This window comes from Ostrinia nubilalis, chromosome 17, assembly GCF_963855985.1.
Source record: "Ostrinia nubilalis chromosome 17, ilOstNubi1.1, whole genome shotgun sequence".
In the NCBI taxonomy this organism is placed as follows: domain Eukaryota; kingdom Metazoa; phylum Arthropoda; class Insecta; order Lepidoptera; family Crambidae; genus Ostrinia; species Ostrinia nubilalis.
In genome coordinates this window covers 12,555,454-12,580,555 of record NC_087104.1, presented here as the reverse complement: position 1 = coordinate 12,580,555, position 25,102 = coordinate 12,555,454, and the positions used below count along the sequence as shown (strand labels likewise).

The 25,102-nt window shown below is 37.6% G+C and overlaps 2 protein-coding genes across 3 annotated transcripts; one reads left to right on the top strand and one right to left on the bottom strand.

Annotated features, from left to right (window-relative positions):
* Nucleotides 1-1,661: 1,661 nt before the first annotated feature.
* On the bottom strand, nucleotides 1,662-12,164 carry LOC135080101 (eukaryotic translation initiation factor 3 subunit J). Its single transcript, XM_063974780.1, has 7 exons — nucleotides 11,820-12,164; nucleotides 11,657-11,742; nucleotides 11,407-11,517; nucleotides 10,569-10,710; nucleotides 9,991-10,155; nucleotides 9,500-9,639; nucleotides 1,662-2,526 (listed from the first exon to the last, which is right to left on the bottom strand). The coding sequence occupies exons 1-7, from the start codon at nucleotides 11,833-11,835 to the stop codon at nucleotides 2,464-2,466; spliced, it is 723 nt and encodes a 240-aa protein (XP_063830850.1). The 5' UTR covers nucleotides 11,836-12,164; the 3' UTR covers nucleotides 1,662-2,463.
* Nucleotides 12,165-14,448: 2,284 nt separating this feature from the next.
* LOC135079754 (uncharacterized) lies at nucleotides 14,449-23,771 on the top strand. Of its 2 annotated transcripts, XM_063974360.1 has the most exons (11): nucleotides 14,449-14,534; nucleotides 16,033-16,185; nucleotides 16,359-16,557; nucleotides 17,707-17,874; nucleotides 18,317-18,480; nucleotides 18,934-19,065; nucleotides 19,330-19,395; nucleotides 19,976-20,119; nucleotides 21,118-21,243; nucleotides 22,066-22,157; nucleotides 23,548-23,771. In XM_063974360.1, the coding sequence occupies exons 1-11, from the start codon at nucleotides 14,484-14,486 to the stop codon at nucleotides 23,768-23,770; spliced, it is 1,518 nt and encodes a 505-aa protein (XP_063830430.1). In that variant the 5' UTR covers nucleotides 14,449-14,483; the 3' UTR covers nucleotide 23,771. The 2 variants fall into 2 exon arrangements, with proteins under 2 accessions (XP_063830430.1, XP_063830431.1); XM_063974361.1 differs by lacking the exon at nucleotides 17,707-17,874.
* The last annotated feature ends 1,331 nt before the right edge of the window (nucleotides 23,772-25,102 follow it).

Below are 25,102 nucleotides of genomic sequence, written 5' to 3'. Positions count from 1 at the left end.
AGGGAAGCGCTGGACGCAGGCCGCTACCAATCGATAAACATGGAAAGCATTAGGGAAGGCCTATGTTCAGCAGTGGACATCCTATGTCTGACATGATGATGATGATGAAGCAGCAGCAGCCCATACTATTCTAACCGTCTCTGTGGTCTTATAAGACCACCTGTGCCCTGACTCAGACAGAGCCAGAGGCTCCAGGTTCGATTCCCAGTAAGGAAAAAAAATTCTGCTCGCCTTAGTTGGGCTTGTTCTAAGTCCGACTGGCTACTTAGCTACACCACTATCTCTATCTATCTAAGTTTGTCCCCATAACAACAATGTTAAGAGCTTTGTTGTTTCGGCAGTTGGAGGTCGGATATTTAGTTTTTGTGGTTGAGGATTCCGGGTGAAGCTCGCTTCCATCTTCGGCCTGATCATCACTTTCCATAAGGTGAGATATAAGTCCAAGATTCCGTTGTGTGTAAAAATATCAGTCCACTAGCTTTTGCCCGCGGCTTCACCAGCGTGAAATTTAGTTTGTCACAGATTGACATAAATTATAGCCTATTATATTATTCTGGGTTATAAACAATAATACTGTAAAGTTTCATCAAAATCCGTTTAGTAATTTTTGCGTGAAAGAGTAACAAACATGTTAACATCCAGATATCCATACAAACTTTCGCATTTATAATATTAGTAAGATTTAGTGAACAAGGTAGGTACCTACTTAGGATCTTTTGCAATGAGGTTTTCGCGAATAAAAAATCCGCCAGATGGCAATACGTAGACGCGAGGTCAAAATGCTGCGTGATTGGTTATTTTTGACATGACATTGACAGATATGTCAAAATCCACCAATCACGCAGCAGTCAGCCCCACATCCACGTCCCGCCATCTAGCGAATCTTTCATTCGCGAAAACCCTCATTGTAATAATAGCGAATTTGCAACAAAAACGGGTAGTCAGACATGCTGTTCGTACCTATACCTATAGGTAACCGACTATTAATCTATTTTTGCAAGCACGTGCGGTTTCGAAAAAACGCTACAAATGTCATTTATCATCTCGGAACAAGAGAACTTTACATTCAAGAGTTCAAAAGGCTAATGGGCTGAAGGGACCTTGTTACATTTTGAAATCCCCAGTTTACAATACGCGATGAACTATTAAGAATACTGTTGCAAAATTGACTGTTGCAGTCATAATAGTAAAGGCTATGACCGCTAACATTAACTTTGGTTAACGTATGAATTTAGAGCCAAGCAATTTATTTAGCAACAGTTGTAAAATCTCACAGTACGCACAAAATAACGAGAAAATGTATTCTAATCTTCAAAATTGTACCGAGTTCGATTTCCATACAATGCATATGAGTTTACCTCAACTTTAGTTGCCCGACTAAGAGTAAGCGCACACCGTTGATTTTTCGTCGGCCGATAGTTTAGTCGGGCAGTTGATCAGTATGGGAGTGCGCACACTACGCCGATTCGATTTGGCCGATTCTTCATACAAATTAAAATCGGGCACAACTATCGGCCAACTAAAAATCAACGGTGTGCGCCTACTCTAATAAAGCTTTACGGAGTTTGTTGGCGCGTGTAAAACGTTTTAGGAAAATTACGATTAATCCCTGGAACTGTGTGTAAGTAATTTGTTGGGAATTGTAAAATTAAACGCTGAAATATTATCACAATAAAAAATTTATTATCTATATAACATAACATCGGACCATAACCGTAGAATGAAACGACTGTATATTACATTGTGTATATAAGTATGTATATAGCTATACATGGCGCTGTTAGGTACCGGGCCTCCAAACGTTTACATACAACTGTCACGCACATAAGCATCTAATTGAAAAAATACCTAACTAAATAATTTAAAACGAAACATAATAATTCACCCTTTTTATATGAATAACGCTTTGACACAATCTCATTTTGTACATATTTTATATTATTCATAATAACTAGTGGAAAATGGAAGAGGTTAAAATCATTAAAATGTAAATAATGCTATTTTATAGATTATTTATAGCAAATTTATTATGACATAGAACGCACAAATTCTATTAATATATAGTATTCATGTATCACTTACCACTAGAGTTATACAAAAATAATTTCCCATGGGAATGTAGACAACACAATGACATATTTATATACGAATCAACATTTAGACAAAGATTTCATCATGCATTATGAATGAAATGATAGTAGAATTAATTAAATGATAGTAGTTTAATAGAGCTTAAAGTAATGTTTATGTGTAATATGAGTATACACGGCGTAAAATGTTTACTTTGTATATGTTTAGACTGTGTAAATAAGCATAATTATAATTTTAATTAAATGTATGGCAAAACTGTGGGGCAAAATAAGAGTTTACATTTAGCGTAGTTTACATATTGCGTATGGATGTGGCATATAAAAAGGGCGTGATGACGTCAAGACGCCGGGTACCGGCCTAACTACAGCGTGTTTACATAAAGTCATCGTAGTCGTCGTCGAAATTACCGTAGTTGTCGTATTGGTTGAGGTGAGCCTGAAAACAGATAAGATATTTTATAGATTTACTTCTCAACTGAAGTCCGGTCGCAGAGCAGATAGAATTTCGTACAATGACCCCAAGCTACTTTGTTCTACCAGGCCTGTTCATCTCCGCGAGTTCACATCGAAAACAAAACACGCACGATAGCCCACCTACAGGAGGCGATTCGACAAGGCGTCACATACGAGATACGAGCGAGCATTGACACACGCACGCGTACTCTTGTATTATGGAAAAAAATAAAAAAATACTGTGCAGTATTTAACTGCCTAAATAATAATAAAAACACACAATGTACTTTTTTTAAGTTGCCTGAAGACACTGAGAGGTAAATAAGTGGTTATTGTTATTCATGATAATTCATGCAAATTCATGTATTTCTTCCGACATTTTCCGCGATTTGGCACTTCACGTCACACATTAGTTTGCCGAAGTTCGCCGAGCCAGCTATTGTCAATTATTATAGGTGTCAAACAGGATAGGGTCTTTGCGCTGGTTTTCGTCCAACTATCGGAGTTGCCAACTTTGTGATCTTAAAATACCATTACATAAATGTATCATATTATTTTATGTCGTTCGAGTGCTCATAAAGGCAGTCAACTAAAGTCCATACTGCAACGCACACACAATCCGCACCGTAACGTAACGCCTTGCCTCGCCGATGACAGTGCGCGAAGGGCAATGACAGCTCGCAAAACACTGACGTATATCAATGTCTCATGGACTTGGCGTAACTTTAAAATAAACGTACTCGGTACATTACGCACACATTTACACGCATTATAAATACATACACGATTTAAGAAAACAACATGGCCGCAATATAGGCAATCAGCTGACAGGTATTTGTGTGTGTGTGTGTGCGTGTAGTTGTCAGCTGATTGCCTATAAATATGTTGTTTTCTTAAATCTTGTATGTAGGTACCTACTCGGCACAAGTCAGGTAGTTAGTGACGTCACATGAAAATGTTGCCAGAATGAGTACTGACCAAACATTATCTATTTCTTTTTTTTATACATCACCAGGGGTAAGTTAGAAAGAGATAAACAGCTGTTTGTCATTAATTTGTCGAATTTTTGTATAGATCTATATTTCCTCTCCACTATTACCTCCATGCCACAAAAGGCGATACGTTGTTGATTCCTTTCCGAGTTGATTTGCCAGCTATATGAACTGAGCTTTGCTTTAAAAAAATGACCCTTAGTCATCTAAGATTTAATTTTGTATGAAGAAGTTTAATAAACACTTAAAATTGTGTTTATAATGCTATCAATTAGACATACGTGCCAAAAACTTTTCCTGTCAGCACGTTTTTTTTCTAGCGCGATGATTTCTGCAATGTACTGTGACCGGTGTATGGCCGCGCATTTACGTAATTTTTTGGAACTCACTACTTTTTAAATTACATTTTCATTTAGGTAGAACTATTGCTTAGGCATTATAGATTGCAACAAAACTAGCGCGGGATGGCTACTGCCTTCTGTGAATACAATACTTTGTATTCAAATTTTACGCATGTATTTATGGCAGCTCAGTGAAATGGACGAAAACCGAAGTTAGATAGAAAACCAGCACAATGACCCTACTTTCAAAAATTAATATTGCGATTTTATAAATCACTTAAACAACTTTATATTAATTTGCGGGTACGCCGGGACAGCTCGTAAAACAAATTCATTATTTACATATTACTAATTTATCAACTTTGTTCATTGTTAGTTCATTAGTTGTTCGTGTTTCGTTTGGGTTAGACCAAGAGCCGAATGCAAAAAATAAATGTTACTTAATTATATGAATCCTACAAAAAACGGACGGACCGGACGTGTGCAAGTCTAATAGCCATATACTTGGTTAACTCATTTTAAAAAGTGCACAAAAACGTTCTATGTTCAGACAGACTATATGACGAATCTATAAGGGTTCTGTTTTTGCCATTTGGCTACGGAACCCTAAATACCGTATCAAAATCTGTTGCATAGTTGTAAAGATCTAAGCATACATAGGGACAGACAGACAGGAAAGCGACTTTTTTTTATAATTATTACGTAGTGATGATGGGCATATAGACCAAATAAAGACATTTTGATTTAAGGGGGGGGACATCGTAAGAGCCATTCACATTTTTATCAGAAAGTTAATAAATTAATATATTTAGGTTTTTGAAATCTAAAACAGCCAGGAAATCAAAGAGGCAAACATGATACCTTTGTGATTTTATAGGAATTTTATTGTAAAACACGGTCATATTAAACTTTTATAAAAAAATCCAGAGGTAAATGTTTTTTTTCGAGAAAAATTTTTTCTAATCGTGTTTTCGAAAATATCATCCCATCACACATACGTTCTGTAATACATAATATTGAAAACAGTGCGAAATATCGTCAATTGCAGTTTTCACATACTAAGGGCCCATAATGAAATTAGTATAATGTTTGTTTATGTAATAAAATTTGGTTTGAAATACCTACTGAATTGAATTTTTATTTCTTACTAGCTTTTTGGCTTCGCCCACGTGAAATAAATTGTCACGGTTATGTGTGTTATAAAATATTTAGATGCTAGCTCTTACACTATATAACTGGCGGCCGCATGTAGCTGCGCGTTGCCGCGAAGAGCAGTGAATGCAAGTGTGGTGCGCTAGATGGCGACACAGTAGCTTCTTGTAGCAGTCAGCCCTATGGCATCAAGACAGTACCGATCACTGACGTATGTCAACAAAACGGTGCTCGACTCTTAAGACAAGCTAAATTACACCATATTGTTGATGACATTGAGCATACATTTTTTTGAATACCTTCGCGAAGAAAAACTTCTGTACGTAGTACTTATTATTATTCTGTGGTTCTACGCACAGTGAGTGTGCGAGCGCGACAGAAATATTATTACGCGCGAGCGATAAGGAAGGGTAGCTTGGGGTTATTGTACGAAATTCTATCTGCTCGACGAGTTCGGCGATCGGACTTTATCAAGTTCTCGGAAGACTGTGCGTCTTCAGACCATTTTGGGCAGTTGACACCATTCACTGCTAAAAGAAAATCCGTTTTTAAGCCTAGCTGCAGACTACAGTACAGACTTTTGGTCGAAAAATTACAAATATTTGGGTCGAGCTGCTAATCAGAGGGTGTAGTGTGTTCACACGCATTCGATGTCGATTGCGTAAAAATTGGACATTAAATGTATGATGGATTGTACAATGCCCCTAGCGGACACTTTCAAGAACTAAAATCTTCATATATTTTTAAAGCTCACACTACGCCCTTAGTACATGTATGGAAGTGGTCACACTTAGGGTTGCCAGGTCCAAAATAAAAAAAGCCGGACTCTGTGCTTCATTTGGCCGGACATTTTGCAATTAGTGTCATAAGCTCACGAGTGAGTACTGTCATCGTATCATCGGTTGCCCAACATAACATCCTGAGGCGTGCGCTTCATATTATTCTGTGGCTCAACTTTCGCCTGGCGCAGCAGCGTCTTTCCAATCTATACATAGCCAGAACGCAAGGGTGTGAAACTAATCGAGTATAGTTTGGAATATACTTTTTTTACTAAGCTCCTCCAAACTATACACTGCCAGTACGCAAAAACCCGTGTATAGTTTGTAGTGACGTAGGTAAATGATCGTATTCCGTAATATACATAGCCAGTACGCATACGGACTGATCATGCGTGACGTAAAATGTTGGAATGAGTGCGCTATTACAATATGTGAGTATGTAGTTGTATTATTCGACATTTTGATTTATTGACCTCTCTTTCTATTACATGGTAATTAATATCCGCGTATCTTCTTTAAACACTGAATCATCTTTCGGCACGTGCCGTTATTTTGATAGAGGGTTTTTAGTTAAAAATGCCGAAAGGCATTAAGTCCGCCTTATGTACACTGTTTTATGTGCATACAAGTTTAAAATAAATATAAGTAGGTAGTAATAAAATAAAATAAATGTAAAAAATAAATGAACATAATAAATTTATTGTTTTATTAAAATTAGTAAAGGAAGCACGACAAATAGTGTGTTACACACATGTTTAAAAAATAATCTTCTCTTAACTCACTAGAAATAGACTAGGTATCTTAAAAAATGTGATAAGCATGTAATTTTTTTTTACTTCTGCTTCGTTCGCTACGCTACTCAGCCAGGGATGTCCTAAAGTAGATCCCGTCAAATTATAGATAAAGTGATGTATTTTAATTATTATGGTGCAGTAGCAAAATGAGCGAGGAATAAGAATTCAGAATGTAACGACAGACTTAAAAGATAAATTTTCCTAGTTCAATTTTTGTGTCTTATAAATATATTTAAATCATTTCCTATTACGTTGAACTTTTTTATGTTAAGTTTTTTATTAATAGCTTTTATTTAACTTTCACTATTCGTTTGTACGTATAAATGTAAATTTTCAAAACTTGCAAACGATTTTTCGACCATACGTAGATCCAGACAATTAAATTGCAGTAATAATTTCAGGCCTATTATTTAACATAATTTTAAAGGAAATGGAAAACTCTTTTAGACAGAGCTCAATACTTATCTAAAATAGCAAACAAAATAGTATTTGTAAAATATCGATACTCCTTTTATAAAGTGTATTAATCCAACATTCATTCTATCGCCGAGATCATTGAATTATGAACCTTAAATCATTTGCAATAGATAATCAATTTAATCTATTAAATTTTTAGTGACATCTACTGTAGAGTAGCGGAATTATTACTTCGGAATTTGTAATTTGCCCAGTGATTTTCAACTATGGTCCTTATTACTTTGCATTAGATGTTGTATACACTGAATCATGTGTTTAGTGTCACCTAGTGATGAGTAGCAGTACAATAATGTAAGTAAAACGAGATTTTAGCTTTAAATCATATTGCCTTTTGATAAGGTTGGATTTCAATTGATTTGTGACATGCGCTCTTTCGAAAGGCCAGACCAGTGCAACGAATGACAGACAATAATCTAAGTGTTCTTCTCTGCTGTGGTTTCTGCATAATTAATTTTATAAAAAGTGGTAAATATAAGTGAAGCTCATCAATATGAGATGATGATTTTCAGGACTTAAGATAAAACATGAAAAATGATGTACGTGCCTATAAAATTTGAGGGTTGCCCTCGATTTCCCTAGGATCCCATTATCAGACCCTGACTTGGTGACAATGGGACCACCTCAAGAGTATACCCTATCGAACAAAAAGTCGGTTCATAATTGACGGAGTTCTGCGGTAACGTACATACAGAAAAATCGAATTGAAAACCTTTTTTTTAAGTTGGTTAAAAACTACTTACAAGTGTTAAAAAAATAGTTTCATATTGATTCAGTAAAATAATAATGTGTTACATGAAATACATTTCACTTTAAATATAATTCCATATTTTAGGTACTACATCAAAATCAAACTAAATTCATAATATTATTTATGTCAAGTGTAAGTAGTGTAGTATAGTTTGGATCGAAGCCGCAAGCATCCACAATGCGAACTATACACAGCCAGTACGCAAAATTCGTGTATAGTTTGTAGGAACAGATTTACAAAGGAGCACTCCAAAATATACACGAGCAGTTTCCTATGGGTGCGTTCTGGCCATGTATAGAACGGAAAGACGCGGCGCAGCAGGCCAAATAAAAAGCCTAACAAAAGCCGGACAGGCCGGTCAAGACAATATTTGGCCGGACAAGACCGTAAAAAGCCAAACATGTCCGACGCCTGGCAACACTAGTCACACTACACACACCGATTTGGTATTCGATTCCTCATACAAATTGACGCCGACCAAACTATAGATCGATTAAAAGTCTGTAGTCTGCAGGGACTATAAATATAAAATACTTTTTACGCCTGAAAGTTGAAAGGTAAAAAATTATTTGAGAAAGAATTTGTGGTGTAGGTCCAATCATCCCGATTTTTCTCTGGTATATTAAAGTAGATCGTCCTTTATAATAAAATGACTAGAATGACAATCTTAGGCAAAAAGCAGTTAGAAAATGTTATTTTTAATTTATAAAATAGAGAAATAAAATTCAATTCACACATTCATTCAACTTATCCGATTTCTTATTCGTTCAAGTATGAACTTTATTCCAAAAATAATACTTTTTACATGTCGTGAAACATTTTAGATAGGAAATGCATATTGTCACTTACATCAGAATTCTTCAGGGCAGAAACATCTTTTTTCACAATTATGTACCAAGTTTTTCATAATAATATTTTTTACTTGGTCATAATTATTATATCTGGCATTTTTACAGTATTCTTGTATTCAAGCACACCAATGAAAGACAGAATTTTTAATAGACAATTTCACACATAATATCGGCGCATTTTGTTCTTATACTGTGTGTAGAATTAGATCTCAAGTATTTATTAATTACGATAAATAAACGCATTTTTATTATTTATTTACAAAGTCAACTGACTTACGAGCAATAAAACGTATACTGCGTCTAGAAGTTTTGTCAAATTACATAAAATTTCAATACATCTCATAGCATTTAATGAACAAGAATTTAGTTTTTTCAGCGGTTTTTCAATACTGTAGAATCTAATTGAGACACTTTATTAAAGAGCTAAACACTGTGGCATCTTATGCAAGGAATAGCTGGTATTTTCCAAAAAACATAATTTTTGTAACAGTCAAGGTGCAGTTCGGAGTGGACCGCACACAAATATTTGACTTTGTGTGTTTCTTTACGAGATCGAATAAAAAATGAAAAAGAGATCCGTAAACGAACTTAGTCGCTGACATAGCCCAATGGATTAGCAAGCTGAAGTAGCAATGGGCAGGGCACATAGTACGCAGAACTGACGGCGGAGTGGAGGCTAGGACCTCAAGGTAGCAGGAAGGCGCTGAATGCAGGCCGCCACCAACGGGCCATTGTGAAAATCATTGGGGGAGGCATGTTCAGCAGTGGACGTCCTATGGCTACAATGATGATGATGATGAGTATTGAACTTGGAATACTTACGTTGTCACCTTCAACTTTTAACTTGGCCTTGCCTTTGCCCTTAGTGGGTTTCTTAGACTTCTCATTTTTCTCTGCTTTTTGTTTCTCAATGTACAAGTTGTCAACGGACATCTTTATCCTTTTGATGTCCGCTGAGGCCACTGGAATAGAAACAAAGAAATATTAATTAAAAATCATATAATTACGATAATGAATGCTTCATAATAGTCGTTTTATGTACATTTAGATATGGAATGAATAGACCTTGTCAAGAGACCATTAACAAGACGCAAATAAACTTGGCAGATCCGCAAAGGGGCTTTGGTATTTAAAATTTACTTCTCCATACACTTGAGTTTAGTTGTGTTGTCTCAAAAAATGTTTGTAAATGCAATGGTATTTTGAAACAAAATATGTTAGATGAATGTGCATAGATATTCTGCAATAAGCGATTTGATTGCCCAGCTAACCTCAATTTTCTGCAAACATAAATGACTACGAATAATACTCACTTTGTACAATAATATTCCTAAACAGTTCATCGACGAAGGCAGGGAATTCCTCCTTAGCTTTATACAGGTTAATCTTCCTGCTCAACAGGTCAGAAAATTCTGTAAACTCCTCCTTGGTAGTCGGATGGAAGCTGTCCAGTTTGCCACCACCATCGCCGGAGACTCCTGAAAAGTAAATACAATGTAATCCATTAGCAGAATTCAGCGAAGCTAAAGCGCGGTCTGTGAGCACGTAGAATTTTGTCCAATGACCCTAAGCTACCCATCCTTATCGCTCGCGCGTAATTATATTGTTGTCGCGACTGTGCGACGGGCGCCCGCAGTGAGTGTGCGAGCGCGACAACAACACAATTACACGCGAGCGATAAGGATGGGTAGCTTGGGGTCATTGGACAAAATTCTACGTGCTCACAGACCAGACTATAAGAAACAACGTATTAAGGAAACCAAGTCACTGTACTCCACCCCATAACCTCAAGGAGTAAGCTGATAGTTTTCGCATAAGTACCGGGTTAGCTGATAGTGACTAAAAAAAGTGGGTAAGCATCAGAGAAAAAATGAAACAAATGAGTACTAACCGAATGTCTCCATAGCAAGTCGGAGGTCGGATTCCTCCTGTAATTTCTGCCGACGAAGCTTTTCAGCTAACTTCTCTTCAGGAGTGAGTTCTTCTACTTTCTCAGGCGTAGTGAGCCTCTCCGACTTCTCCCGTTCCATGCGCTGAAATATTGAAAATTAAATACCACTATAATATTGTATGTTCCTGCCGGTGGATATTTTTCTATAGAAAGTTTTTAACATGTCATACAATTATCTACACTATTATGTAGTGTTAGTCATACATATTACTTTAAAATAATATCCTAATAATGAGTTTGATTAACTACCTAATTACAATAATAACCAAGGGACATACTATTAGCACTTGGAAGGAATTTTAATTTGATGAATACTCATTAAGTACAATTTCATTAAGTAATTGGCCTAATTTTTTGGTCTAATTTTGGCTGTTTGAAAATAAATTTCCGAAAGAAAGTTGAGCCTCAGGCAGATATTGCAAACATTTAAGAGATTGCTTTTGTTAGTATTGTAACACCTTTCAGAAAAGACAGGATTAACAAGAATTTCAAGATTTTCTAACAAAAAAAGAGCATACAAATACAAAAGGTTTTAGTAGTCATACTTGTTAGTGACAGAAAAATACCACAATTAATATTTTATGGTATTTATGTGACTGGGAACTTAGTGTCGCGATTGAAGGGTGGAAATGAGACTAAAGGCTAATAATACACGTTTTACTATAGTAGAAAGTAGTTGACCTCCATACCAGGAACTATAAATGACATTTGGTTACTTCTCTAAATGATTTTCGTGCCATCAAACAGAGAAAACTAATGGAAAAGTGAAAGAACTCACCTCACGTTCGGCTATTTTGTCGTGAATTTTCTTTTTGGGTTTCGCGGGAGGCGGAGCAGCCTCCTTTTTCTCTTCATCTTTTTTTTCCTCTTCTTCGTCTTCCCAGCTGTCCTGTAAAAGGACCCAGACGTCAACACGTAGGCAATAAATTTGAGGTTATAAGTACACTTCACGCACAAGAAAAAGTAAATACCACGATACTAATACGTAAAAAACCAACAAACAAATACTTGGCAAAAGCACACGTTACCTTGACGATTTCTTCCTCGTCTTCACCCTCCCATTTGTTGGAAGAGGTCAACGTGGTCGGAAGTTTAGGCTCAAAATTATCTGCGTCTGCAAATACCACAAAATGTCATCACAATGACACCAAATGAAAAATCAATATTTTATACGCAATAACAAACACTTACCCCACGACACATCCATGATTGCAGGCCTTAAATAGCACCAATCTAATTTTGTTACCGTTTCACGCGAAGACAAAACCAGACAGCAGCGAAGTAACTTGCTGCAATAATGCTTTTCTATCACAAGATGTCTCCAGGGTCGACCGAGAATTTACAAACAACACACTCAGGACAATTTCGTCAAACGATCGACGCTTTTCTGAAATGACCACAACCAAATTGGGAAACGATGGACAAATTGCATAATTTTGGCGATTCCCCAACAAAACTATCAGTATTTGATAAGCAAAAATATGACTCCATTGCAGACGATAATTTTTCTGATTCACTAAAATTTTCAATATGGCCGCCTCTCATCCGCAATAGAAGAAAAAATAATAATGTTGCCATAGAAAAATATAAAAGCAATTGAATAATCGATAAGTTATATCGATTAATTATGTGTAGAATTTCATGTAGAAATTATGGAGACGACCATGTATTGTGTAAACGTTTGTCAGTATTTATTATATTTAATAATAGCTTTATACAATCTCGAAAAACTTATAAAAGGTGAAATTGAATGAAATAAAAACCGTTTTACACACTGACATCTAGCGGAAATGTGCAAAAGCTTTTTAAAGCCTTTTTGGGTGCCTTTGGGGTTCAAAACTTGCATTGCCTGGTGCAGACCAAGAGCTAATAGGTATGTTAGTATAACTTCTTAGCATAGAGAATTAGTAAATACATAAATCAGTAGGTACCTGTGGGTCTAGTCAAAATGCCATCACAAACCAATAGGAAGTTTTCACTAATGTCAGTCGCCGCGTCACCAGTAATTCGATTCGATCGGAAAATGGCAGCCAAAATGCACATTGAACCACCAACGACGCGGCGATATAAAAGTTCATTCAAAATCGAATAAAAGTTAAAAAATGTCTATGACTTTGCGATTGTTTTTACTTTTTCTAGCTTTTTTTTTTTAAATTAGTTTCTTCCTTCTTTCTGCTCTCTGTTTACGTCTATGCTTCGCTGTCAAACTAGCTGTCAAAACGACATCGCAATACGGATTTGTCAAAACAACCTTAGGGAGGGTTGCACCATCTTAGTTTAACTTTGACAAACGTCTATAATCTGTCAAACTCCATACAAAAAACACCGGTTAACGTCATAGTTACGGTCAAAGTTAGGTGGTGCAACTCACCCTATTGGTTTCGATCGAATCGAAGCTTATCACCGGGGTTTTAGTAATCGCAATGAAAATGGCGGGTGTTGCGATTCGATTCGATTTTGATTGAGTCTTAAATGCATGTTGGCTAAGCCTTTGTATGGGAAATTTCAATCCAGTCTTTCGATTATCGATAGGTAGGGCTTTGCGATTCGATTTTTTGCCGTTTGACTAAGCCTTTTTTGTTATCGACCTCTTTTGCGATTTGTTTATTTGTTTGCGACTGGTTTGCGATGGGTTTGCGATTTTAAAGTGCGTTTTGACTAGACCCGCTGAATGCTACTGACAACGCCACTCGTGTGGCGGAGTTTTGGGCTGACACTGTGTAGGTTTGTTGTCGACACGAAAAGAAGAAGAAGAAGTAGGTACCACAAAGGATTGAAGGTGGAAGAGAGCTTCCACTCGGTAATTTTATTCTCAAGCATAGAGTAACTTTAACTGACTTCCAATACTGTGGCGGATACGCAAAAATGCTGTTAAAATTATATTTTTAGGCGGACTTAGAACAAAATCCCTATCATCAATCAAACCAAGCAATAATTTTGTCACCACTTTTGAACCCGGGACCTTTGGGTGGTGTTCTTTCCACTCGACTTCAGAGGTGGTCAGATGTGATGAGTGATGACGGAACTTAATGTACTTAGTTTACCATGGAATTACAAAATTACTTATTAAGTAATTAAAGTTATTAAGACAAGTTGTGTTTTGTTTAGAACAACGCCATCTACCTCCAAAGATAAATAATTCTTATACTAAGTAAAGAATAGTATTTATTAAAAAAGCAGTTTTACTTACTCGTAAGTAGGTATGTAAGTATTAACCTGCTGTTGTTAAATAGCTATCGTATTAATTCGACCTAGAAATTCTAGAATCCAGACAAAGATACCTACTAAAATAACACTCAATCAGATAAAGATTCAAATAAGATTGTTGTACGATAAAAAGTTCAAAATAGATTTCTAAAAATTTCCATTGCTACGCAAAACGTGTTGATAAAACTGCTGTCGTTCATTTTAAGGGGATTCCCCTCCGTGTAATATTACGTAGGTAGTTAAGTATGACGTGACATTTTTCATTATGAACTTTGAACGTTTGCGTTTGTATTTTTGTTTATCGCTAGCAGAATGTTTCCGATGCGAAATCACGATGATAATGACCGTCAATGTTATTTTAATTTTAATTATCTATCCAGGAAAAGATTGTTGATACTTACTGAGTTTATAAACAAGAGCTTTTGAACATAGAAATAAAAGAACTAAGGTAGGCCTAAAGTCAAGGCGAATTTATTCATGAACTAGCTGAGCCCCCGATTTTCAGTAAAAATATAAGTTTAGTAAGACCTCCCTTAGAAGTTCTGCTTAAGTAAGTAAACTATAGGTATTAAGCATGACCAAACTGATTTTAAGTAACAAAAAAAATGGCAGGTCGACGTAAAATTGAAATATTCTCAGAAATACACGATGAAAAAGAATTCGAGAGTGTACTCGAAAGCCACCCTGATACTCTCATTTGTAAGTGTCATACAGAAATAGTTAAGAATGATAAAATTAGATGTGATTTTGCATCAACAATGTACCTACTTGAGGGGTACCAATAAATAACATTACCTACAAGTGCTAGAAAATAAGTTTTCAGGAGACACAAAAATATTTTTAATGAAAAAAAAATGCATAGTTTGAGTCTCCTGAAAACCATAATTATGAATATATGGGGCAGAAAGGTTCTGGAGTGGACCAGTTACCAGACAAGGGCGGCGTTAAACGTCCACTCAAAAGGTGGACAGATGACCTCATAAAGGCGCTGGATGCACGCCGCTACCACCACCCAATTTGGAAATCATTAGAGGAGGCCTATGTCAGCAATCGTCCTATGGTTGAAATGATGCTGATGACAAATACCATTTTGGTGACGTCACTTGCTGTGCAGGTGCAGAAGTGTACAGCCATTTTGCGGGCTGGTGCACTGCTCTCGATCGTCTCTTCAACACTATGAAGCTGGATTGGAGCGATGGCAAGATGGTTTTACTTAAGGCATGTTTTTCAAAGTTCTTTTAAGAAGCTTCAAAAAAGTAGATAGCCTTAAAGTAGGTACCGCCAATCGAGTCAAAATAAAAATCAAAATATGTTACCGCAGTCTCATGCGATCGCTTAGGCTGGGATGATCCAACTTACTTTGACTTTAACGAACGTCAAAAATCTGTCAAACTCCATACAAAAAACACCGGTTATCGTTATAGTTTCGGTCAAAATTAGGTGGTGCAACTCAGCCGTGTTTGATGGGCTAGGCAGGATTGAAAAGACTGTTAAAACTCTCGTCTGTTATTGTCCCATATTGAAATAATCCCATTTAAGTTAATTTTAAGTAGAGTTAGCACGGGGTATGGTTTGGTGCACGTAACAATAGTTAAACGTAGCAATTAAACCTATTTATTACCAATTATAGGTGCCTGCAGACGATATTCAAGCATTCCACAGATTTAGAAATCAAAGCCAGCCTGTATACATATTTATTCTGGTGAGTTTCAGGGCCTCTATATACCGAAATTATCATTTCAGTCACTGGACGTCCACTAGTACAGTAGGCGCGCGAGTTCATGTCCATCCTGAGGAATGCGGTAGTGCTGTTACCTAACTAATTATGCTAATGTCGATATCGATAATTATTACCAATTAAGTAGGTCAACCTTATCTATTAATCCATATTTTTCCATATTTTTTGCAACTTATAAGTAAATCAAATCAATTTTATCAAATCAAATCAAATCATTTATTTTGCGAAAATGGGTTTACATCAGTAGGTGTTACAAAAAAAAAGTATAAGTAAATAAGTAAGTAAGTAAGGCCCCGATGGTCATGAACTCGCGCGCCTACTGTACATAGGCCTCCCCCAATGATTTCCACAATCGCCCGGTTGGTAGCCTGCATTGTGTTTCTGAGTCCTATATCGCCTTATTGTGATTTGAAAGTAATGTTACTAAAAAGCAAATAAACTATCGTTAATTTATTACAGAATAAGAAAACAACTAAAGTCTTTAGAGGCGTGGATGCTATCAGAATGGCGGAGGTAGCCAAGAAAGAGATTTATTATTTCAAAATGGAGCTTGGTGGGGCTTGCTTTGACAGACCGATGTACGAATTAGACGAGCCTACTCCAGATGAAATGGTAATACAGTTGTGCATCATTATCATCGTTCCTTTCAGCCGAATGACGTCCACTGCTGGACAAAGGCCTCCCCCAAGGATTTCCACAACGGCCGGTCCTGCGCCGCCCGCATACACATTTGGGTGTCATGAACTATTTGAAAGACGCTGAATGTACCTCGTTGTCAATTTTAGGAATGGATCACAACTCGCAAAGCTGAGATAAAGCTCGATACTGTGAATGCACACGCTCGGAGAGAAGCTCGCCAAGCGTCTCGTAAGAAGCACAGAGCAGAGCTGATGGTGCCACATCTGCAGCACCTGAACTTCGTGCTGTATTGGCCCCACACTACTCACGCACATTTTGAGTTGTACGAACGCTGGGACTTGAACAGTTAAGTTGATTTACATAGGATTTTTTAAATAAGGTGGATTTAATTGCTGGATTCAACAGCTATCTGGTCTATAGATTAAATGAGTCAGTGAGGTATGGGAACGGCACAGGAGGGCGTTTTTGTGACGTCAAACATCCGCGAAACTTCCGATTTGTGTACACTATGGTTAAGAACTCCGGCGGGCGACTAGTAGAATCGCGCGGGCCACGGTAATCGCAGCGTGCCGCAGCCTCGGCGGTTTTTGCCCGCGCGCTCTGCGATCGATCGGCGGGCGACCATTTTGTACCAGTGACTTAGCGAGACGTGATTTTTACGTGTGAATATCGCACCGTGAGTTGTTAGCCTATCACGTCATAATATGTCAATGTCACCCCTTCCGTGCCGCATGTCTCAGGCACTGACTCAGTCATGCGCTCTCTAGTATTCCATGAACAGGTGTGTTAATGCCAGTTATCTAGTCCTGCGCGGTTGCTGGTGTTTTACAAATAGGGTGTATAGGTGACCGTCGCCTTTGTCATTCTTCATCTTCATCAGAATTTCAGCCATATGACGTCATTCTTTGCCATTGATTTCAGCATTACTCTTTCGGTGGGGTTACTTTGTATGAAACTACTGCTGCTTCTGATACTCAATTGATGTCAATCCATTCTGGATTTTTGGTCTAAGTATACTTTCTTCTTCTTCTTATTCGTTACGCTCTTGGCAGAACGGTCGTGGTCACGTTGAGGCGTTGTTCACATCGGTTGTAGAGGCGGATACCATGCAACCAGAGTAAATACAAATGAGTAGGTCATCTTCATATAAACGCCCAAGCGCGGTTTGTATGTGAGCGCGCCAATACGTATGAGGCGCGCGCACGCACACACTGACAAAATTTAGCGTTGACTAGCGGTGAGTTGCCCCGAATTTTGTCAGTGTGTGCGTGCGCGCCGTATACGTATTGGCGCGCGCTCACATACAAACCGCGCTCGATGCGTTTCTATGAAGGTGACCTACTAATTTGTATTTACTCTGACATAACTCACCGCACGATCTCCCACCATCTTTCTCTGTTGGCAGACTGTCTGGTCCAGTCACATAATATGCCGTAGGTATACCTACATTATCACCTATAAACACATGCAGCTTAAACTCGAAGTATATTCCAGATATCGTTATGGTGGGTCGCGAAGAACTGCTCCTGACTAAGGAGAAGGCAGAAGACATTTTGTACGCTGGAGATGCCCCAATCAACGAGGCGTCGATGCACAAGCTGCTATCTGGCCCCGCTTTGGCCATCTGCTTTCGGTTGCTTGACACGGACAAGCATTTTGTGTGTTAGTACTTCTTATAATTATGTAACCCTCATGAGTGCTACAGCGTCTGACGGTCAAAAGCAATGTTTTCTTTTGTTGAAGAGATTTGACATCGTCATCACCATTTAGGTCACTGCAGGAGCACGGCTCTTTTTAATTCACCAGAAGATAATTGGAGATTTGACTCACTCCCCACGCTGACCAGACTAGTTGCTTGGGGAGAAACAAACTACTCTTCAATATTTAGATGTGTGCTAGTCAGCAATGACCAGTGATAGGGAGTACATAGCTGATGTTTTAATAGATAAGTAGATAGCACACACTTTCTTGTACACCACATAAGACAAAAAGAATGAAATAGGTACCTACGTAGGTAATACGGCACAACTTGATCTTAACCTGTGTCTTAACGTCTTGACTTTTAAAAAAGGTCTTCTAAAATCTTGTTTCCTTATTGATACAGCATTGGTTCGCAAGATTCTTTACGAGGAGATACCTCAAATTGACAATGAGAAGCTGTTGAGTGACCAACCTCCCCGCAAGACTGCCTTCGACCGGTACAAGTCTTACAGCCTATCTAAAGAAGAGATTTTGCAGCTGCGGAGAGAGGAAAAGATAAAAAGACAGGTTGCAAAGATTTTTCAACACTTTTTAATACTATTTCATTACAAAATTGAAATTGAAAACGGGTCTCAAACAGTTAGGCGTTTTGATTGTGTTTTTACAATCGTAGTCACAAGTAAATTCTACTTGCTACAGCCGCCTAGCTGCAGTCATAAGTGTAGAGTCTGTTTGCGATCATGCCTGTAGCAAGTTTGCACTATTAAAAGTCCAGTCGCCGAGCAAATATAATTTCGTCCAATGACCCCAAAAGCTACCTATCCTTATCGCTCGCGCGTAATTATATTGATGTTGCGTGCGACTGTGCGACGGGTGGCTGCAGTGAGTGTGCGAGTGTGCGTAACTTGGACGAAATTCTATGTGCTCGGCGACCGGACTTTACATATTTTTTGCATTTGAGACCTGTTCTGTTCACGCTAGACCCATTATAATTATTATTTGACTGTGAATTTGATTTAGGAAGAGGAGCTAATGAAACGAGCTCGGCGTTTGTCCGAAATGCAAAGACTGGCTCGACAAGCTCAGGACGACGCCGTTGAAGCGAAAAGATTGGAGAAGGAACAGCGGAAACTGCAACTGCTAAAAGCCGGGGTAATCTGATTCAAAGTCAAAGCTTTTGAGGCCCTCTTCAGGGCGCTTATACACGATTCAAAGTAATACCTACTTAATTTAACAAGACTAATTTTTGATGGCTGCGTCGCCCGCGATTCTATGGTTTTTCCCTACCTAAAACATAATTAAATAAACACAGACAGATACAACTATGTACCTACTTCATTTTCCTACAGGAGCAATATCAAATCTGAAAAAAAAAATCACCTCTCGGTAACAATAAAGCAGTATTATTTTTTCCAGAACTTAAATGCGTTAGATCAGATAGACGAAGAGCCCGAAGACGAAATCGATATTGTCATACCTGAGGTAAGCGTTGATAGAGCAATAAACATTTTGATTTGGTTGAAACAGATAAAACGACAAATAGTTTTTGTAATAAGAGCGATTTGCAACATAAATGGTGATGTGTGGTCGACTGCAGGTACTTTGTTCAGTATTACAAAGAGATTTTTTATATTTTTTTACGGATTAAAATTCCATAACGACCGGTCCTATCCGCTGCCCGTATCCAGGCTCTTCCGGCGACCTTCACCAGATCGTTGGTCCACCTAGTGGGAGGCCTTCTCACGCTACGTCTTCCGGCCTGCGGTCGCCACTCGAGAACTTTTCTGCCCCAACGGCCATCGACTCTACGAGCTATGTGCCCCGCCCACTGCCACTTGATTTTAGCAATAAAATTATTCGAACTATGCAGGTTTTTCTGAAATCCTTGGGGGAGGCCTTTGACCAGCAGAGGACGTCATTTGGCTGAAATGAACGAACGGATGAAATCATAAAATCGATTGTCTGTTATTTATTTAAATTCCATGATAGTATGTGGACACACGTCTTAACTCAAAAACTATAAGTAAATGTAGTAGTAATTTGGGCTTCTGGATTGGTTCAGGAGTTGCCGGAAGAGATTGAGGAGGAGAGCGAAGAAGAAAACGATGATGAATACTTCCCTCCAGCTGGATTACTTGTACCAGGCCTATATGCACCACCCAACGATATCGCCAAAGCGAATGGACTGGCCATACTTTTCCCAAGGGTGAGTGTAAAAATCTATACTTAATATTATAAATGCGAAAGTAACTCTGTCTGTGTGTCTCTCTTTCACGCCAAAACCACTGGACTTATTTTGATGAAAGGCATAGAGATAGTTTGAGTCGGGACTCAATAAATAAAAACTATCGGGATAAAAACTATCCTAAGTCCTTTCCCCCGGGAAAGTTTTTATCCCGGTTTTTGAAACAGGGATGCGCGTGATAAAGTTTTTCTGTGACAGACAAAATTCCACACGGGCGAAGCCGCGGGCCGAAAGCTAGTAAAAATACAATTTAAGAGCCTTCACCACTTGTTGACTCCCGGTTTCTGAATTAAGATTTTTAGCTTGAACGTGCTTATTTTCTACATAAGTATGAACTTAAAGTATGTAGAAAATGAGCACGCTGATAACTAAAACCTTATCAAAGAAAAATTGTGTAGGTAGATTATGAAAGTGTTGTGTTCTAAGTTTAGCATTGATTCCACGTTATTTTGCCTTCTAGTAATAGACAATATTATTATGACTAAACCTCTTATTTATAAAAAGTTACACCTGGGACGAACACTGGATTAAAATGACATTTCCTTACTAAATGACAATTTAAACCAGAGTTCAACTATGGTGTAACTTTTATTATTACGGGGTTAAGAGATACATAAAAGCATGCGTTAGTTCTATTGCTTTTCTACACATTTTTATTATCCTACTAATATTATAAATGCGAAAGTTTGGATGTCTGGATGTTTGTTACACTTTCACGCAAAAACTTAGACGGACGACTTAACGGATTTTGATGAAAGTTTACAGTATTATTGTTTATAACATAGAATAATATGTAGGCTATAATTTATGACGATCTGTGACAAACTAAATTTCACGCGGGTGAAACCGCGGCCAAAAGCTAGTTTCATTGTACAAGAATAAACTCAGATTGAATTTTTCGAAATCAGCGGTAGAATTTACACTATTGACTCCATGGTTGAAAGTATGTTGGTTTACAGCTGGTGATGGAATGTGTGACGCCGCAACCAGAGTTTCTTCCACCACATGTGCTGGTAATGCTGGCGATAGGCCAGCGGTATACCGCCGTCGAGGCAATGCAAAGACATAAGAATGCCATCATCCATGTACGTATACCAACCCTCCTATATAGATATAATCTGGTCTGTGAGCACGTAGAATTTTGTCCAATGACCCCAAGCTGCCATCCTTATCGCTCGCGCGTAATTAAGGAAGAGTCCGGTAATTTGGACCAGTTTTTTTCAATCCCATTTTACACATACCTAGTTTTGTTATGTTTTTGCTAATGTCCATGGTATATAATAAAATAAAAAATATTCAACTTACTATTTCATAGGCCATATTTTAGTATTTCAACAATGATTAAAATATTCTTCTAAATTATAAAAACATTTCATTACTAGCCAATCTTTAAGAGTTTTTATAGGGCTGCCATTCGTCCGGGTTTCCCCAGATTTAGAGAGCGAGGAAATCTGTTGATATGTCCGGGTTCTGGGCTCCAAAATCCGGGGTTTTCAAGCGTCTTGTCCTGGTTGCCAAATTTTAGAGATGGCAACCCTACTCCTAGACAAATTACAAGATATTTTTTGACAGTTGTAATTCCGAATGCTCTTCACTATTGCCTTTTTATTTCGATTTCGAAATGAAAATTGACATGTTTTGTAACTTGTCTAGTGGGGCACATTAATAAACTTTAGTATAAGTTCAAATGTAGACGACACTACAAATCTGAAAATAAGGTCTAAACCATTATTAATATTCTTGCGGAATATTAACTCCGCTATGTAGGTACGAGTACCTATACATATTAACTTTATGGTGGTCTAAACGTATTGGAATTGAGTAGGACTTGAAATTGCGTCGCTTGATTTTGTTTATCAAAAACAAAACAATATTATTAGTTATTAGAATTAGAAATATTTGCTTAGATGGGGATATTTAAAGCGACCACGCCATTCGACGCCAAACACGTCGCCTACAGCGTGAAACAGTATGACCAGCTCGACATGGCCGTAAATGAGTGAGTATTAATGGTTTGACTGACAGCACATCTATACTAATATTATAAAGTTCGAACTCCTCCTATGTTCTTCTGATTAAATTCGTTGCGGGTTCAATGACAGTTTAACTTTCCCCCGGGACAAACTTGATCTTCACTGGTTGGGTTTTTATTGGCGGTCAAGCTGTAGGTCCTGGCTACACAGGAGTTGCAGCGGTGGGAACGAGAGGTGGGACACGTTTTAATATTATAAGTTGAAGTTTGTTTGTTTTCTTGAACGCGCTAAACTCAGGAACTACTGGTCTGATTTAAAAAAAAATATTTTTGTGTTGGATAGCCCATTTATCGAGGAAGGCTATATGCTGTATATCATCACGATACGATCAAAAGGAGCAAGGGAAAAATAGAAAAGATCTACACGGGTACGAAGTCGCGGGCACAGCTAGTTCATTTTAAAATGCTCGCAATGCATCTTATTATGGTAACTGAATCTTCGACTAGCTAGCTGTTACGATACGGACCTAAGATAACCATCCGCGCGCTCATAGACTTCGCCAATTCTGTAATTAAAAGATGATACAATTCAAATTATTTTTTGATGTAGACCCTTTTCAGGAAACTTATTTATTACACGTTCCAATAAAGCTTGCCAGCACCACTTTGGGATTGCATATTGGCTGGTGTTGAAAAGAAGAGGAGGAAGAAACTCACGCCCATTTTTAAGTGACTGTCCCCTTTGAAAACAAAATTCCTGTTATGTGTTACCATAGGGGTCACGTAAAAATTAGCTATTGATGGTGAAAACGGGCATAAGTCACCTGTACCAGCCTCCTATATGCATTAAGGAAATGCCATATTTTATTAAATAGTCTGAAAAGAGTCACTGTCAAGTCAACACCAATTCACCGCAAAGTCTAGCAGCGGCGGGGTACGAATCAGCGTTCCTTGGATTTCAAGAGGCCAGTCTGACCCCTTCATCGTTCGGCTATACGGTTTTATATTATTTGTTAAGGCACAGGTTTAGGCTTTATTTGTTTTGTAGTCAGCAGCTGCACATTAGTGCAGCTTATTTGCTTACAAGATTCCCAAAGTCTATTGGCCCAGACTGTATAAGGCACGGTGCATAGTATTTTAGTTGCGTATGATTTTATTGAAGATTACATTTTGTACAGAAGATACATTTGGCTTATTCTGCCTATACTATTCCCACCTCTATTTCCCACCATTGCAACTCCTATGTAGCCAGGGTCTACAGCTCGACCGCCAATAAAAACCCAAACAGGTAAGGTCAAGTTTGTCCCGGGGTAAAGTTAACCGTCATTGGACCCGCAACGAAATTAACTAGAAGAACATTAATCGTCCGTACAAGTAGAGCGCAATGCAAGTTCTAATGTTGCGTAAAACTTTTCAGAAGCGAGTTAAGAATAGCCTTCATGGTTTCCATAAAGATTGACCTCCCATTGCTGGAGCTGATGGATTTGAACCCACTGTATGTCAGTCGGGACTCTATTAGCGGAGAGGAGGAGTGCGCAGCCATGTTCCCTGTGGGTTATGCTGATGAATACCCTGAGTTTGAGGACTTTGGCAATCTTACTATCCGCAAAACGACGGAGGATGTAAATTCACGGATTTAATATTAGTAAGTTCTTGATTTAACCCTTAACCAGGCTCTGGTGGCCATAGAGTCCACATAAAGATAATGTTGCGAAGATACGGTTGAAAAGCAATGTTTGAGCCTGGTTAATGGCAAAAACATTTTTTTGTTCTATTCTCAATTAAAATATAGGTACTTCTTTTTCAAGCTTCTACTGTAAATTGTTTATGGAAGCGAAATTTGTTGCGAATATTCCTGTTTTTAATGAAAAATTCATTTAGGCGTGTCAAAGTAACACAAAGGCAGAAAGAGTTTGATGTTTGTACATTTAAATTCACTTTGTGTTATAACATTGAAATAATTAGGCACAATGTGAACCAAGTGCGTTTCATGTGCTATCTGCAGCCATAATCTTTGACAATACTAAGTACTGGCACCGTTCGCATTTCGTATGGTCAGCAGAAATGGGGACCGACGATACAATACTTCTTATTTGGACTTTGAACGCAAATGAGCATAATCGTTTCATAGAACTGATAACTGCTTCGGTGCACAGGTATGTGGTAGTTTATTAAGTATTTTTTATTAATTTATTATTATTTAATTTTCGTCTTTACAAAATATTACCGAACTGAGTCTAAAACTGGACAGTGACCTTATAAACTACACTGGCCTGCAAAACTAACTAACTACCCTTTTAAAAAATATTTTTTTTTCTAAAAGTTAGAGATACAAAATAAAAAGCGTCTTATGGTAAATATTAAATCAGCTTTCTTTAGATCTATAGTAACGAATTAAAACTCTTTTCGAGTCATTTAAAAATGACTTTCGAAATTATATTTCACGCACTTACAAAGTTATTGCAACTTTAAAAGTGTCATACTTACTAGTTTTGCAGGTGTATTTTAAAATTTCAATTAATCCTGTAATTTGGTTTCATCAAGTAAGCGGCAACATTTTGATTTAAAAAAGTGTGGATACTTTTTAAGTTAAGAGGTAAAAGAAGTTGGTTTAATACGTTACTTTACATACGGGGTTTTTAAACTTTTTTTTTCATTTATTTGGGACAAAAAACAATCTTACAATGGGTCTTAGTCTAGAATCACACTTATATATCTAAACTATTGTATAACCAACAACAATGTCCACATATTACATATAAATATTTTATTAAGAGCAGACCTTTAAACGTTAGGAGTTGCATCTTTAACAATGTTTTTACTATCTTGAAAAAACCGAATTGCCTAAGGTTGAGGGAATCCGATACTTCCGACCCTTTGCTTGTCGTGGTTAGATTCCCACCGTAGGCCATTCGATTGTTTTCAACTTATAAAAAAATAACTATTCGATTTTTTTCATTTTTTCAGGTTTG

Coding starts and splice junctions, on each gene's coding strand:
- LOC135079754 (XM_063974360.1), top strand. CDS start 14,484: ATGAAAAAGAATTCGAGAGTGTACTCGAAAGCCACCCTGATACTCTCA. Junction 16,558..17,706: donor CGAACGCTGGGACTTGAACA/GTTAAGTTGATT, acceptor AGTATATTCCAG/ATATCGTTATGGTGGGTCGC. Junction 22,158..23,547: donor CTCGACATGGCCGTAAATGA/GTGAGTATTAAT, acceptor AAAACTTTTCAG/AAGCGAGTTAAGAATAGCCT.
- LOC135080101 (XM_063974780.1), bottom strand. Junction 10,711..11,406: donor ACAAAATAGCCGAACGTGAG/GTGAGTTCTTTC, acceptor TCAATATTTCAG/CGCATGGAACGGGAGAAGTC. Junction 2,527..9,499: donor TAAAAGTTGAAGGTGACAAC/GTAAGTATTCCA, acceptor ATCTGTTTTCAG/GCTCACCTCAACCAATACGA.